The sequence below is a fragment of the Mauremys reevesii genome, linkage group 24, assembly GCF_016161935.1.
Source record: "Mauremys reevesii isolate NIE-2019 linkage group 24, ASM1616193v1, whole genome shotgun sequence".
Classification (NCBI taxonomy): Eukaryota; Metazoa; Chordata; order Testudines; family Geoemydidae; genus Mauremys; species Mauremys reevesii.
Window position 1 is genome coordinate 5,632,059 of NC_052646.1, and position 17,018 is coordinate 5,649,076.

Below are 17,018 nucleotides of genomic sequence, written 5' to 3' on the forward strand. Positions count from 1 at the left end.
TGTGCATTTGGCCAGCAGGGGGCAGCATTCTGCCAGTGCCACCATAGGCCCAGGGAAAGGGGCGTGGTACTGGATGGGAGACCCTGGGGCAGGCTTGTTCCAGGAGCCTTGCTTCTTAAAGGTTTAATAAGCTGTGTGTGGTTACAGATTCATCAAGGGATCTGTCCAGGCCTGCTAGAAATGCATGTGTGTGTTCCAGGTGTGACAGCTGCTATTTTGGGCGATATCAGGGCTTGAACCTGGGACTTCCAGAGCTAAAAGCAGGAGCTGCTACAGCCTGAGGTAAAGATGATACCGGGGGGCGGCTACAGCTCCTGGGGATTTCCCATCCTCAGACAAAACTTGCGATTTCAAAAATTGTCTCATCCCAAATTGAAACCAAATCCCAAAATCTCAACATTTTTTTTTGCAAACCCAGTTCTCCCCCCCCCCCCCCCAATCTTTTTGACTGATATTTTGTTTTGGTAAATTTGAAACATTTCGTTTCAATTTTGACCTTTTAAACGTTAAAACGAGCAAATAAGCTACGCTGCCAAAGGAAGCATCATTCTGAGCTGAGAAACGGGAATGTTTCATTCCGAGGCTGGCGAAAAAGGGGCATTTTGACATTTTCAAAACATTTTCATCTCCATTTTTTCTAAATGAAAAATTCAGCGGAATTGACGCATTCCCGTGGGACGTTTCGGTTTTGATGAATCGGCGCTTTCTGACAGCAAATCGTTTTCTGGAATAAGTCCCACCCAGCACTAGTCCTTAGCTGGGGCTGTAGCAGACAGGTCCTCTGTGGATCAGACACAGATGGGGGCCTGTAATGGACACTCACCAGTGGCTTATAGCCACACATATACTGGAGACAGATGTGCTCAAAGCAGTTTTGATAACCTCTGAAATCGCAATGTGAATTTGGTTCCAAATTTCACAGTTGAGCTCCAACCTTCTAGCCTGCTGACTGAAAACCCCAGATCCGACCCTACAAGTGTCCCAGATACAGACCTGAAACCATACTCACATCATGCTGTATGTTCTCTGACATACACAGCCGGAGAGGGCATTTGGAAGGCCCCATGTATCTGCAGCAAACTAGCCCCCAAATCCTGCCGCAAAAGGCCCCAAATCCTGCAGGAAACTGGAAATCCCAAACAGCATCAGATACACTGAAATAATAAGGTTTCTATGAAACTAAACAGAGCAGTGGCTAACGCAATCAGCACGGGATAAAGTGTGCTAGCTAATCCTCTGGCCAATTTAATCAGATGCGGCCATTTTAAGCTCAAATTCTCAGCTGATGTCAGTCAAAAGAGGCACCAATTCCTTTCATTTTCAATGTGCTGCAGAGGTTTGTAACAAAAAAGGCATAAGTGCTTAGCAGGAGCAATTGGGAAAGGGGGTGGGGTGGCAGTTGGGGGCTTTTGGCATCTGAGGATTTAATTGGGAGTTGTGAGAAATGCACAATACAATGCAACATTTCTGCTAAAATCAGCAGTGGAGTAGTTAACAATGTTGTTGTCTGGTGGTCAGTAGGTTTCAGAGTCAACACCCATTGGCATCAAGGGGTTCACATCTAGAGTGATCATTGTAGGCTATTTAAAGACTAGGTCAGGCCACATGGCATCAGATACATGTCAATCAGGGCTACAAGTGTATTTCTGCAAACAGAAAAGGAAGCACAGCCAGGGGGTGGGTTCTGCAGAGTAGCGGATACATGGGGCCCTGATTACAGTCTCCTTGTGCTTATAGGGAGACCTGTGCAAATGTTAACTCCCTTAGTTAACTCGGACTTTGCAGCATCACTCAGGGAAGTGCAAGGAAACCTGAGCACTCTGCAGATTCATAGCTTGGTAACTAGGGGACAGATCTTCCCGCTGGGAGTCAGGGACCTAAATACCTTTGAGGACTTGGGGTTTGTTTGCACCACTGCAGTTGTGCAATGCACAATGACAATGCACAATTCCACAGCTTCCCCGGTGGAAAAGCAGGGTAACCCACGCCAGTGCACTGGGTCTGCACTGTGGGGTTAGCAATGGGTGTCTATGCCTATTTACACTCAGTCCCCTCACTCCCCCCTGAAATGGTTTCCCTTCTGCATCAGTGATGCTCTGCTCAATCCTGCACCCTGTGCCTAGAGGGTTTATTCCAGCCCTCCCACTAGTGTTTGGGGGTAACTTCTTGTGCGTCCCCAGTCATATTGCTTTGTCTAGGGGTGCGGCTCTGCCAGAGACCGAATGCTAAATAAATAACAAATAAGACGTAGCATTTCTAGAGCGCCTCTGATCCCGGGATCTCCAAGCGCTTTACAGACACAGGTCGGTATCATTCCCTCCATTTGACAGATGGGGGAGACTGAGGCACGGGGAGGGAGCGTCACTAGTCCACAGTTACCCAGTGAGTCAGTGGCAGAGACAGGCAGAGAACCCGAGAGTCATTAGCGCCCAGTCCTCTGACCACTAGACAACACTCCTCCTCCTGGAGCTGGGAACAGAGCCCCATGCCTTAAGTGTGTCTGTTTTGAATGCTCCCATCTGAGACACCTTGAAGGGTCCTGGTTTCCAGCAGGTGAGCGTTCAGCGCAGTTGGGCATCCCAATACACTGAAATAATAAGGTTTCTTTTTGCAAACGTAGCCCCAGATCTCCCTTTACTGTGCCTGCCAGACAACGCTGCCCCCTCAGAGGTGGGGAGCGAACCCAGGAGTCCTGACGGCATTCACACTAATCAATAGGATATTGCAGGGAGCAGCAGGTGGGGTGCAAGGCCACCGGGGGCAGGGGAGGAGGGGTGCCTGTCTTTAGGATCGCCGCCGCTGCCTTCCAGGTCGGAGAGCTGTGCAAACCGAGCAGGGCTGCCTTCGGCTTTGAACCTGGATCGGGCACAAACCGCTGCCGGAAATTGGAAGAGGCTCTGGCTGGCCACGTTCCTGATCTCGAACCCAAATCGACCCTTTCATTCCCCTCCTCTGCATCTCCAGGCCGTGCCCGGCAGGACCCGGAGGGATGGGACCCACGCGCCTCCCCTCTGGTTTCCTGACTGGCACGTGGGAGCAGCCGTTAGAAGCTGTCACCGTCCCACCCCCAACATAGGCCAGCGCTCTGTGGCCACGTGGCACAGTCATGGGCGGTAATGCTTAGGGGCGTTCCGCTGCCAGGCCGCAGCCTCCAGGCCTCCACCGAAGGGACCCAGTGCCATCCAGAAATTGGTCGCATGGGGATCCTGGCCCACTGGAGTGCTCCTGTTCTAGTCAGATTCCCTGGACCCTGGGCGCGGCCCGTCGCTAGGATAGATACACAGCAGGGCGGAGGATACACAGCAACCCAGACACAATGGGCTCGCCACCCAGGATGGGGTGGGAGAGATGGGATGGGGGGTGTCTCCAGCTCCTCCCCACTCCAGGAGCAGCAAATGGGATGGGGATAGAATAAATCTAGGCCTCTTCTCCTTTCCCTTGTTGGGGCTTCTGTCCCTTTAAGTGGCCGGGTCGCCCTGGGCCAGCAGGTTCTGGAAATTGACCAGCTGTTTGATCTGTTCCGTCTGCATAGAATGCCTTCGGAACAGCTTCTTCTTCGCCTTGGGGGAGCTCGGGGCCATGGGGATGAGCCCCCTGTGCACGGGCGAGGGGGGCCGGCCGTTGGCCCGGATGTCAGGGATGGGAGGGTGGGGGTTGATGTTGAGCGGGGGCAGGAAGCCAGGCCGGGTGTGGGCGATGTGATCCAAGAGGAGGGTCCCCGATCCCCTCCTCTCCAGCAGCCCCGGGGAGCGCCGCCGCCCCGTCATGGGGGACACGGCGCTGGGGATGCTCTCTAGGGATTCCCGGGAGGAGCTGGCCGGCAGGGTCAGGGGGGAGGCGTTGTATTTCCTCCTCTCCAGGGAGACGCGGCCTGAATCCGGGGAGCCGGGGATGGAGTCCGGGCAGAGGTGCGCGTCCGACTCGCAGTGCTCCATGCGGGCCAGCTTATGGTGGGTCACGCCCCGCAGGCTGGGCGCCGGGCCGCCCCCGCTCTCCTGGGCCTCGGGCGCTGTGTTGCGCCGTGACAGAGACTGGTGGAGGTGGCCGAAATGAACCTTCTCGGCCCAGGGTGCCTCCGGACCTGGGGCCTCTTCCCCGGAGCTGTGGGGGGAAATCATCTTGAAACCAGGGGGCTCCTGGCCCTCGATGCTGTGCCTCCGTGACAGCACGGACCTCTTGGTGATGCTCAAGCCGTTCATCTCGGCCGTGATCCTCTCCTCCGGCGTCCGGGCCTTCTCCGGATGGGAGGCGGCCAAGGCGGAAGGCGCCACCAGCCCCCACGGCTCCGAGTTGAGTCTCTTGAGTTGCCTGGGCCGGCCCTTGGGCGGCGGGGCTGCCGGCGGCTGCTCCGCGGAGGCCTCGGCCTCCAGCCCCTTGGGAAGAGGCGGCGGGGGGCAGGTCAGCCGGGTGGCCATGGTGAAGTTGAAGACGTCCCTCGCCTCCTCCTTCTCGCTGGCCCCGGGCGACTGGGTGGTCTTGACTTCGATGTCAGAGGGCGACATGCACAGGGCAGGCGACTTCTCCTCCAGGCCCGGGGAAGGGGGTGAGTTCAAGTACTGCTTGGTCTTCTTGGTGCCCGAGGGGGACGTGTCGGTGGTGATGATGATCACCTCCTTGCCCTTGGCTTTGCAGGCGTCCAGCAGCACCTGCAAGGTCTCCCGGTCGCCCCGGTTGATGGCGTACACCAGGGCCGACGCCCCCGCGTAGTCCCTGGCGCTGGGGTCGGCCCCGTGCTCCAGCAGGACCGAAGCCACCGAGGGCCCGGCCCGGTCAGCGCAGGCGTGCATCAGGGCCGTCTTGCCCATCTTGTCGGGGATGTTGGGGTCGGCGCCGTTCTCCAGCAGGTAGCGCACCATGCGGGGCTTGTTGTGCGGGTCGTCGTAGCGGGCCAGGCAGGCGGCGATCAGCGGGGTCTCGCCCTGGGCGTTGCCCTCGTTGATGTAGGCCCCGCCTTCCAGCAAGAGGCGAGTGAGGCGGAACTTGCCCTGCCACACGGCCTTCAGCAGGGCGTTCCCCTCCGCGTGCGGCATGGCGGCTGGGTCGTTCATCGCCAGACGGGGCCTGGGGCCGGGCGGTCTCGTGGGGGCAAGCCGGGGTTGTGGGCAGCGGGGCGGGGCATTGCACAGGCAGAGCACCTCCCTGGACAGAGAGAGAGAGAGAGAGAGGGAGAGCACATCATGAAATCTTACCCTGCTCCAGCATCGTTCATCGCCAAGCAACCCCTTCACCACTGAGCTGCCACCTCTGGGCTGCAATGCAGCAGCTGGTTAATAGCCGCACAGCCGGGCTTCACAGTGACCACGCAGCCGGTGCTGAAATGCAGCCTGCTCTGGGGTGGAACATGGCAGCTGTTTAACAGCCACAGAGCAACACTGCAGAGAGAGCACACAACCACTACTGACATACAGCCAGCTCTGGTGTGCAGCTGCTTAATAGCCCACGGCCATGCCGCAAAAGGATCACTCACCCAGCACTGAAATGCAGCCAGCTCTGGAGTGGAACAGGGCAGTTGTTTAACAGCTGCACAGCCATGCTGCACAGGGAACACTCACCCAATACTGAAATGCAGCAAGTTCTGGGGTGCAGCATGGCAGCTGCTTAAAAGCCACAGCAACGCTCCACAGGGACACTCATCCAACACTGGAATGCAGCCACCTCTGAGGTGGAGGACAACACCTGTTTGATGACCACATAGCAGTGCTGCACAGGGATCACTCACCCAACACTGAAGTGCAGCCAATTCTGGGGGGAGCTGCTTAGTGGTGTACCGCAAGGCTGCACAACAGTTTAGGACAGGAAGTGAAGGCTCCAACAGGCGAAGCTAGGCAGGCAGAATCTTCTTATTCATACTGAAATTGGGCCTGGCTAAGAAGTGCCCTGGGATTTTGAAGGCCTCTTTGGGACATGGCCTCAGTTTCACACCCATGTGTCTGGTTTGCAGGCCCCCTCCTTCCAACCTCACCTCTGTGTCCATGTTCAGACTTCCCAGAGAACCAAGGCAAAAACAGTTGGGAATTCAGCAGCTCCTGCCACAGAAAAACCCACCTTCGTCCCACCCTGTTGTCAACGGAGCGGGTGGCAATAGAGCCATCCAGACAAGATTAATCTCTCTCTCTTATCACCGGTGGGTCTCAAAGGAGGGGAGGCTCATTACCCCCATTTTACAGATGGGGAAATCGAGGCATGAGGTGTTGCCCAAGGCCACCCAGCAGCAGAGCTGGGAATAGAATCCAGGTTTGCCTGAGTCTTACTCACCCTGCATTCATGGCACATTGTCCTTCATATCTCAGGTATAGCTTTACGCACTGTCCATTAATCCAAACCAGGATCTAGGCAGACCCTCTCTGGTGGTGCTAGGTGACTTCTTCACCCCACGCACAGTCGACCTGTGGAACTCATTGCCAGGGGATCGTGTGAAGGCCAAAACTATAACAGGCTTCAAAATGCATTAGACACGTTCACAGAGGGAAAGGTCCATCGATGGCTATTTGCCATGATGGGCAAGGAGGCGACCCCATGCTCTGGGTGTCCCTAGCCTCAGATTGCCAGGATCTCGGTGTGGACGACAGGGGACGGATCACTCAATGGCTGCCTGTTCTGTTCATTTCCTCCGAAGCATCTGGCATCAGAAGACAGGATACCGGGCTGGATGGACCATTGGTCTGACCCAGTATGGCCGTTCTTATGCAGCACGGCCTGCTCCCTTTCACTTCACCACAGCCCAGGCTAGATTCTTGTCTACCGTGAGGGATGCTCCCCAACAGCCACTAACAGGTCACCAAAGAGTTAAACGCTCAACTCACACGCGTGTGCCGTTAAAAATGTCACCGAGCGCTGGCAGATCCCCTTGGCTTCCCATCCCAACCTGCCTGCCTGACTCAAAATCCTACCAGCTGGTGCCCGCGTGGAAAAGGGTAATTAATTCAACGCTGGAAAAAAACAAGTTCACTAATCAAAAGGAGTTTGGCTGGTGAGCGCGTCCTCCCCCCCCTCCGCCCCCAGCCCCTTCTGCCCTGGCAGCTGGTGAGCTGGTTGGCTGGAGGGGCATTGGAGAAGGGCTGCCTGTCCTGCCTAATTTACCGGAAATCTCTCACTCTGGGGTGTAGGTGACACAGTGTCTATTGGTGCCAGCTTGCGGAGTCCGATGCAAACAGGACCAGCTTGGCCAAAGAGCTGCAGGTTGGATTCCCGAGGGCTCAGACCCCCCCGCCCCCAATCAGGGCAAGCTGCCAGCATCGGCACCTGAATAAATTCAGATTTCCCAAAGGCCTCTGTGTGGGTCCCACTGGGACACACAGATGGGCAGCAGCGTTTCAGAAGGGCCCGGCTTCCGGCCTGGGCAGCTCTTTGGAAAAACCCGGCCACGTGTTCTGCTGGATTGATTCACGCTGCCTCCCACCTGGGCCCACGCTGGGAAATGGAAGCCAAAGGAGAGGCAAGAGGGGGGAAGCAGGGGGAGGAGAGAAAGGAAGAGTGCAGGAGAGGGAGAATGAGATAGATGGGAAGAATAAGCGATGAGGGAAGGTAAGGAAAGGGGGAAGGAACGAAAAGGCCAGGAGGAGGAGAAGAGGGAAGGCGCGAGGGGGGAAAGGCAGGGGAAGAGGAGAGAAGAAGGGGCCTGGAAGAGTGAGGGTGAACAGAGGGGACGCAGAGGAGAGCTAATGAGCAAAGCAGAAGAGAATAAAAGAGGTGTGGAAAGAGAAGAGGCAGGAAAGGGAAGCTAATTAGCAGGGCTAATGAACGAGCAGCATCCTACAAATCATCAGAGGCTGGCGCCATCCCCTGACCTGGTGCCCCGGGAACCAGGGCCTGATTGAATCATGGACATCGAGCGCGGCAGATTAATGCCACTGAATCGGCCTGCTCAGAGCCCTTCCAGTAAGAGGCAGCAGGCTAAGCAGGGTTGATTGGGGTTATGGCTTAGATGGGAGACCCTCTGCCCCCAGTGGTGTTGGTGACTCCATGTGGGGTGTTCTTCTCGGAAGGCCTCACCACATGTGGTCATCAGCAGCCCGCTTCTTGCTAAAGCTGGTGGCCTGATCGAGGCACAACTGGGGTAGTCACTGGCCACAATGATCTTTGCTTCCTATACTAGGGAGTATTCTGTCCTGGAGGGAGTGTGGTCCAATGGTTAGAGCAGGAGACTGCGAGCCAGGACACCTGGGTTCTGTGCACTGCGCTGGAAAAGAGTGGTTAGAGCAGCTACACTGGGTGCATGGAAATCTGGTCCAATGTGACATTACCGAGGTCACCCGGGGAGGCTGTGACAGAGCTGGGCACTGAGGAAAAAAAAAAATAAATATCGAGACTTCAACAACGTGAATAATAACTGAACTGAAGTGCTCTTATATATCTATCTTATATTATCCTCACCTCACGCGGCGGATCGTCGTCCGGCTCCTCCATGTCGACGCGCACCCGCGCGCCGCGCGTGGGAGGAGTTCGAATCAGCGAGAAGGGGATCTGGGATTCGCGCTAGGTGAGACGCGATATATATCGATCCCGAAATCATCGCATCACCACCCGCCGCGGGCGGGTAGTGTAGACGTAGCCTGAGTCCCTGTCTCCTAGTGAACGTGTAACACGGTGAGCGTTTTTGAATGTGTAAGAGGCAGACGATGTTTCTGTAGGTACTGAGGCAAAAGGTTTACGCTCAGGATTTGTCTCCTGAGCCCACTTGTGGGCCGGGTCAGATCCTGGCATATGAACTGTCATTCCTCATGTAGCCTTCTCAAACCCTTCTAGGAACCGAACCGCCCCCCCCCCCCACCCCTCTCTGCAAGGATTGGCCAGGTCATTAATTCTGCCCAGGACAATTAGTCTGTGTGACTGGCTGGACCTGGGGAGAGAAGCTGGAAGAGGCCAGCTCAGCTCCACAGCCCCAGCTGATGGAGGAGAAAAGGGGGAAGATTGAAAATAGATGGGCTGGCGTTTTCTGTGGGATTTGGATGGTCAGTTCCCAATGAAACTAATAGGAACTAGGCATCCAAATACTCTCAGCAACTTGAAACATCTCAGCCTTCTTCTCTAATCTTCCTATCTATCTACCTAATCTTCGTCTGCATCTCTCTCGATCTATCTGTCGCATGCAACGTGTCCTACGGGCTTTCAAATTAAGCATATTGGAAAGGCTGGCACGTCCCTCTGAGCCAGTGGAGCATTCCTTTTGAGAAAACACTGGATTAACTTGCAGTGACTAGCTCTGTTAAAGTGTCATTTCAAAACCCATCCATGTGCAGCAATACAAAGCCGCGGGAGGGCCCTGGAATCATTTGTCATTTGTCAGACAATGACTGAGCTGCCAGCTAACCCACACTAAGTGACCTGCTTTATCTGTTTTGTTATTAGCACCTAGTCATTTCCTCATTACTTCTAGATTTAACTCAGCGTCCCCAGAGCGTTCACGGGTGGCGGGGAGGGGAGAGAGGGGAAGGAATCTAGTATGGTTTGAGCATGGGCCAGGGCATCAGTGTTCCTGGGCTTTATTACCAGCTTTGCAGGCAGTGCACACTAGTAGTTAAAGCGGGCAGAAGGGGTCTGATGATCAGAACTCCTCGAGTTTATTTATTTATTTTTTAATATCTGTAGCAGGGAATGCTGTACAGCAGTTGGGACAGCGGACTGGGAATCAGGACTCCTGGGTTCTATTACCAGTTGTAGGCCAGAGTGCAATCTAGTGATTAGAGCAGGGGACTCCTGGGTTCTCTTCTTGGCTCTACCAAATCATGGCCCCACTCTGTGCCTCAGTTTCCCCAACTATAGACCGGGGATCACAGCAAGTCACCCAAGTTTTTCAAAACACTTTTGCGATCTCTAGCAGGAGGCGAGGGATTTTCAAAGAAATCTAAAGGAGTTAGGTGCCTGCAATGCCCAGTGGGCTCCTAAATCTCAGAGTCCCATTGAAAAGCCCAACTGAAAAGTGCCACATAAGGGCCTCCATTGAAGTCAGCGACAACCTTTCCATTGACCTTAGCGGGCTGCGGATCAGAACTGAAGTGCGATGCCCTATGATGGGGGTTTTATTTCTGACAGATTTTATCCTGAGCAGCCGCCAACATTTCAGTAGCACCAAAAGGCACGCAAGAGAAAACAAGTCGATAGATAAGAGGCAGCAAGCACTATAATTTCTGCACATCTTCCCTTACAGAAAAGCATCTAGCCCCCAAGATGCCAGAGTCAATATTGACCAGCAAGACGTTTCAAAAATGAGGAGCTCTCCTCCTGCATCAGTTTCTCTCCTCTGGACCTCACAGTCACAAGTCTGGAAGCAAGAGAACTCAACCAGAGTGGGATGCTTTTGTTCCTCTCTGAAACAACCCCTGTTCCCTCAACCCCCCCTGTTGAGGCCTCCATGAATATACCTAAAGCTGTCAGATTCATCAGTTAAAGCTCCAACCCCGCCCCTTATTTTATATTATTTTTTCTCTTGCCGCTACTTTCTGGGGGCTTTTTCAAGGGGCTGGTGCCGGCAGGGCCTCTTGGGTGGTTGGTTGTTATTATTTATTATCTGTATCTCAGTAGCACTTAGGAGCCCGTTATGGATCAGGGGCGCTAGGTGCTGTACGTACACAGAACAAAAAGCCAGCCCCGGACCCAGAGATCTTACAACCTACGTTTGCATCACCGGTGACTGCACTATTGATGGCTCATTAACAGGCTCCCCAGTGGTGACGTGGGGACTGGGGGGTGCAGGGGGGCTTTAGAAATAAAAGGAGGTGATTGTGTCAGATCCCCAGCTGGTGGAAATCAACAGAGCCCCATTGGAGTCAGTGGGTCAGATTCCCAACTGGTGTCACTGGGCCAGAGCGCCACAGAAATCAATGGGCCAAGGCTCAGCTGTTGTCAATGAGCATTGCTCAAGTGACTTCCCCAGAACTGTGCTGATTTGCACCCACACAGGATCTGGCCCATTGTGTCGCTAGCTTGGGATGTCCGTCCCACCCTGCCCCCCATCCTTTGCCAAAGGGAACCCAAAATGACCTTTGGGCCCAATCCTGCGCAATTTACCTGCGCCCACCCTGACGGGAGCTTGGCTCCAGCAAGGCGGGCAAAGTTGGGCTCTTCCAGGCTGAATCTGCTGCCCTTGATCCCACAAGTAATCCTTACTCACCTGAGTAGCCTCGGTCACTTCTAGGGATTCACCAGGATCGCTCGCCCGAGCGAGGGTTGCGGCAGCGGGAGCCTCGAGCCCTGATCCAAAGGCAGGGCCTTTGGACTGACTTCAGTGGCTTGGGCTCGCTTCAGTGTGAGTCTCCCCTTCTCCCCTGGGTTAATGGAACTGCTCAGGGTTCATAGGTTTTTAAGACCACAATGGGCCATTTACCATCGCCATAGGATTGGATTCCTTCTGGCTTAAACATCCTAGACAATGTCCCTCCCCTCTGGCTATGTAGCTTGCCCTCATCAGCATCCCATCCGTGCTCTTCACAATCAGAAATGGGTTTTAGCCTCTCCTGGGGATTATCCCCATTTTAGGTGGGGAACTAAAGGCCCAGGAGAGATGAAGCAACTTGACCAAGGTCACACAGGGAATCTGTAGCAGAGCCAGGAATTAAACCAGATCGTCTGGGTCCTACTCGAGTGTCCTCCCTGTGAGACCATCACCCCTTCCACCCCAGCTACTGTCTCAGTTTCAAGGCAGTGTTGATACACTGTCTTCCACATTGCTCGGGGAATGAACGAGCAATTACCTCTCTCATTCCTCCGGGTTCTTTCCTGAGCTCCACCTTAGAGAGCCCTGTATCGTATCAGAATAATCCATCTGTCATGCTGGGGTGTAAGAAAGCAGGCAATTTCATCTCGGGAATCCTGTAAACCCTTCATCATTTATTGTCCAGGAATGCAGGCTAAATAAGCTACGGTCTGGTAAGATCTCACTCTGCTTGTCCCCATAGGACCTCTAAGTATAAAAAGCCATTTTACCTTTGGAATCTTTCAAAGACAAGTCCCGTGCTTTTGGGTGAAAAAACCACAGCCTTTTTCAGATGAAGCAGCCCCCTTTTTTTTTCATTTAAAAAAACCCCAGCCCAAATCCCTGCAGAGCACTACAGCTTTAGGAAACAAAGGTTTAAAGCTCTGACAGGGACGCTGAATATCGAGGCATGCAATGGATGAAAAAAGGAGACAACAAAGAGGGAAAAGCCAGATCGATTCTTTGCCGCATCTTTGCATTTGTGGGTTGCAACTGGAAAAGGAAGAGATTCGGGTTTTGGCAAATCGCTACGGAGGTGAACTGGGAATGCCTAGTGGATTTCGGTGTAGAAATGGTCACCAATGGGAATTTATTGGAAGCAGAATTCTTCCTGGGATCTTTTTTTCCCGGGATTTCAGATGCAAAGGGATTTACTTGGGGGTGATGAGAGAAACCTAAAGAAAATATTCTGATCTAAATTAGCAAGAGCTTTCACCCACGTCTGGTTACATAACCACCTAAGAATGAATGCAACCTACTGAATGGAGGGAGAGAAATTATATATATATATATATATATGGAATTTAAAGGAACTTGTGATGCTGAATATTAGAGTTCAGGATGGTTACAGCGAGTGAAATACATTTAAATCAAAGGATAATCCTATTCCTGTTCTAATTCTGTTAAACAGGTGGATTTAAAGCAATACATCAGCTTGTGGCAATAAAACCTGATTAGATTTTAATATAAAACAGATTTCTGGCTTGGTTTGGATCAGCAGAATAAAACACCAAAGGGACCAGAACGGGTAAGAGCAGAAAGACACCTGAGTGGACATCTAGCCACAGAGAAATTAACGATTAGTCTGATGAAAAAGAAACACATTTAATAATAATAATTAATAACGAACCAATCATTCATTAAATAAGTGCAGCCAAAGAATCCCAGAGTTCCAGTGCAAGCTGGGCTGTTTGGGAAACCAGCAGCAATTGGGGAATGGGATTTTAGGATAAACTGACAGTGAATGTGACAGACAGACAAGACCTTCATACAGTCCAGGAGACTTTCTCTCCCATCCCCGTCTGCATTTTAGCCTAAGCGCAGGACCCATGTGCTGATCCCTGGCCAGGAGCAGCGGTGGTGCTTGCTCCTTTCAGCACCCACTAGCTGCTCCGTCATTCTGGAACTAGGGGGCTGCCGCACCCCCTGGCTTGAAGTGGTTTCCATCATGTACAGGGTTTACAGTTTGGTTCACTGGCTCTCAGCACCCCCACTGCACACATTGTTCCAGCCCCCCTGCTGCTCGCTCCTTTTTTGAAAAGCCGTATCGTACCTGGCGCGGTTGGACCCTCTCCCGTCACCTGCCGCCGGCTCTTCTGGGCGATATGCTTCCTCCTCACCCCCGGGAAAGCGGAGCAGAAGCCTGCAGAGTTTTCATGGCTTGAGACCTTTGCTCCCCTTTTGTGCATTGAGTGCGTGCGGGTGTTTAAAGGAAATCGACTCTGTTCAGCTTGAGACAGGGGGATAGACACAGCGAAGCCGAATAATTCAGTCCATCAAAGCCCTTCTCTGCATTTTTTTTAGCAGCATTTCCCTCCCTTGCACACCTCTCCCCCGTCCCCACGCCAGTTGCAGCCCTGCGGATAGGGGCCTGAGCGCCGGTGTTTTCCACTTACTGTCACAGCCTGCCCGGCTCTTTGCAGAGACAGAGCCAGGCTGCTATTTTTAAGCTCCCTTCCCATAGACCAGAAGTAGCTGTTCCATTCAGCTACACAGAGCAATCACACTGCACCAATATACATGGGAAAGGGGCCCGCCTCTTCCACTCCCCCCTCCTCCCCTGCCAGGGCTTATGAATTATGCTCGGTCCTGGTCTAATCCCTCGATCTCTCTCGGTAGCAATTTGGCGGCACTCTCCAGGGGCGCCAGAACAATGTGCATTGTGCTGAGAGCCGCCGAACCGAACCGCAAGCCCTGCAGATGATGGGAACCACTTCAAGCCAGGGGGTGCGGGCGCACCCCTCGTTCCAGCACCGGCGGCACTCTCTGCTTAGGATGCTGGGGATGAGTCCAGTGCATGCTGCTGTACTATAAATACCAGCCCCTGGCCACTGCAACGCTGGGCACCATTAACCCTTGATCCTCCGCTGCCCTGCGCCTTTGTGTCCCCTAACACACCTCGCCAAGTCGCCTCGTTTTAGGAATATTAGTGACCTGCATGGCAGCAAGGCCTCCAGGCCTCAGCGGGGATCAGGGCCCCATTCAGTGGCAGTGTTAGGCCTCTGCAATGGCGGGGGGGCCCCCAAGCAGCAAGCCCCCCCCCCCCCCCGCATGGTGAGTCAGTTACTTGGCCCTGGTGACAAAGCAAAAGCCAAGGTGAAGCATAACCCCCACTCCCAACATGATGATGCAGGGACGGACACAAACCCTGGCAGCCCCCCACTCCCACAACCGAGCGTTGCGGGGGGCTGCTAGAGGATAAACCAGGGGGGCTGGATCAATGTGTGTAGTGGGGGTGCTGAGAGCCATTGGACCAAATTGTCAACCCTGTATATGATGGAAACCACTTCAAGCCAGGAGGTGTTCCTGCCCCCGCGCCCCTAATTCCAGCACCTCTGGGATAAACGGTGCCACTGGCCCCGTTGTGCCGGGCACTGCACTGACCCAGAGCAAGAGACAGTCTTTGCTCCATAGTGTCTTACAAACCAACTAGACCAGACAGACTATGGGGGGAGGGGAAACTGAGGCACAGAGTGGGGACGCGACTTGCCCAACATGACCCAAGCAGGGCAGTGGCAGAACCAAGAAAAGAGCCCTGGTCTCCCCACGTTTCAGACCAGTGCCCTACCCACTACCCTATGCTACCTCTCACGTGGCAGGGCTGTAAATGACTTCGCAAGTCGCAGAGCAAGGGAGGGGTGTAAGATACTCAGTGTCCTCCCAGGGTCTGTCTCCACTGCTTTGTAAAACTGGGTCTGTGGCATCCGGGCTTGTGGACTCCATGGTGCATTGGCAACCTGGGCTGACAATTGCTAGACCCATAACTCACCACTGCAGCAACGGCTCCATACTGCGCTACACAGACCTTCTGACTCGGGTCTGCGGCTTGAGTTGTGTCCACACTGCAAAATGACGGGGCTTGGACCCGAGTCTCAGTGGGACTAGGACTCAGACCCACCCCCGGCTAGGCAGGTCCTAGGATTCAGATCCTGAATGATTGCTGACCCATCACATACAGCTTTGTGTGTAGACAGTACAGGGGATGGAGGTTGGGTTCAAACCTGAGCCTAAGCCCAGGTTTATGGTTCAGTGTAGACATAATCCCAGTTTCCCCACCCCCATACTTGCCTCAAAGATTCATTTTGGATCCCATCAAGGGTGGAGGTGGGAAGTGTTGGCTAGTGGTTAGAGCAGGGGACTGGAAATCTGGACTTCTGGCTTCTACCTCCAGCTCTGCCATGGGCTCCCTACATGCTCTTGGGCGAGTCCATCCCTTTCTCCATGCCTCAGTTTCCCCACCTGTAAAATGGAGAGACTGGCACAGACCCGCTTGCACGAAGCACTTTGAGGATGGAACCTGCTCCGTGTTTGTACGGTGAGCGCTGTCTCGGGGAGTTGCATGAGTGATATCTCACAACCACTGCCAGCTTCTTGGTGCCTAACGCCGGGAGATTCACTCGTGCTAAGGGAAGAGATGAAAAGTGCCCAAGGTCTGAGGCCACCAGGTATAATGGGCAAACGTGTCGGTGTGTATGGCTCTCCACGCGGGGGCTGCGCCTTCCGGAGGCACCTCTTCGGAAGCGTTTGTAATCCCTTGTGCCTGCCCTTCACTGTTGCCATGGTTACCTTGACTAATTGTATTCCTATCGCTCCCTGCCCAGTTCCAAATGTGTTAGGTGTTAGCGGGGAAAAGTCAGTTTCCTTCGTAATTCTTCAGCCCCAGAAGACCTTTGACCTCAGCCAAACCCGGGCGGTGGATTGGTGAAAATTGAGTTGTTGCTGTTATTGCAATAAGGCTAACTGAGATCAGGGCACCATTGTGTCAGGGGCTGTACAGATATGCGACAGGGGCTGGACAGACACTGGCCTGGACAGACACACAATTTTTGGACCGGTATAACTGTGTTGGCTACGGAACTGATTGTTTGCCAGTATAGTTAGGGTGACCAGATAGCAAGTGTGAAAAATCGGGATGGGGGTGGGAGGTAATAGGAGCCTATTTAAGAAAAAGACCCAAAAATCGGGACTGTCCCTATAAAATCAGGACATCTGGTCACCCTACAATATAGTTAGTACAGCCCCTACTGTGTCCACAATTATACTGTAAAAAGGGGCCTTATATTAGTATAGGTGATTCCCTTCCCATACAGGAATAAGTGATATTTAAGCTTTCAATGATTCAATTTTTATCGGTAAACGTCAATTTCACTGCACTACACACAACCCCCCCAAAAAGTCCTTCCATTGATGATTGAAATTCACGAAAGATGAAAAATGCTGCTTGACTGCTTCTTGGAGTTTGATCGAAGGAGAGTTACTTTGCATATTTTGCAGGGGATGTTGGCAATTTGAGTTTTAACGGTCATAAAGCTCTAAGTTCTGGACTCTCAAGGTTGACTGTTTTGAAATAATTATTGTCTGACCCCTGCCGTTGTCTGACCTCCCCTCCCAAAATTTCTTCCAACTGGAAAAATTTAAATTGATAAAAATCAGCAAAAAATGCTTGAAAACAAATGTTGATATTATCCATCAAAATTATAAGAACATAAGACTGGCCCTACTGGGTCAGACCAAGGGTCCATCTAGCCCAGTGTCCTGTCTTCCGATAGTGGCCAGTGCCAGGTGCTCCAGAGGGAAGGAACAGAACAGGTGATCATCAAGTGATCCATCCGCTGTCACTCATTCCCAGCTTCTGGCAAACAGAGGCTAGGGACACCATCCCTGCCCATCCTGGCTAATAGCCATTGATGGATGTATCCTCTGTGAACTTATCTAGCTCCTTTTTTAACCCTGTTATAGTCTTTGCCTTCACAACATCCTCTGGCAAGGAGTTCCACAGGTTGACTGAGCGCTGTGTGAAGAAATACTTCCTTTTATTTGTTTTAAA

General features: G+C 53.1%; 1 protein-coding gene across 1 annotated transcript; it reads right to left on the reverse strand.

Moving 5' to 3' along the window:
* Window positions 1-2,637: 2,637 nt before the first annotated feature.
* On the reverse strand, window positions 2,638-13,516 carry ANKRD34A (ankyrin repeat domain 34A). Its single transcript, XM_039512264.1, has 2 exons — window positions 13,245-13,516; window positions 2,638-5,139 (listed from the first exon to the last, which is right to left on the reverse strand). Exon 2 carries the CDS (start codon window positions 5,046-5,048, stop codon window positions 3,459-3,461), a length of 1,590 nt encoding a protein of 529 aa, XP_039368198.1. The 5' UTR covers window positions 5,049-5,139; window positions 13,245-13,516; the 3' UTR covers window positions 2,638-3,458.
* Window positions 13,517-17,018: the final 3,502 nt, after the last annotated feature.

Excerpts from the sequence above, each read along its gene's own strand:
- ANKRD34A (XM_039512264.1), bottom strand. The coding sequence starts at position 5,048 with ATGAACGACCCAGCCGCCATGCCGCACGCGGAGGGGAACGCCCTGCTG.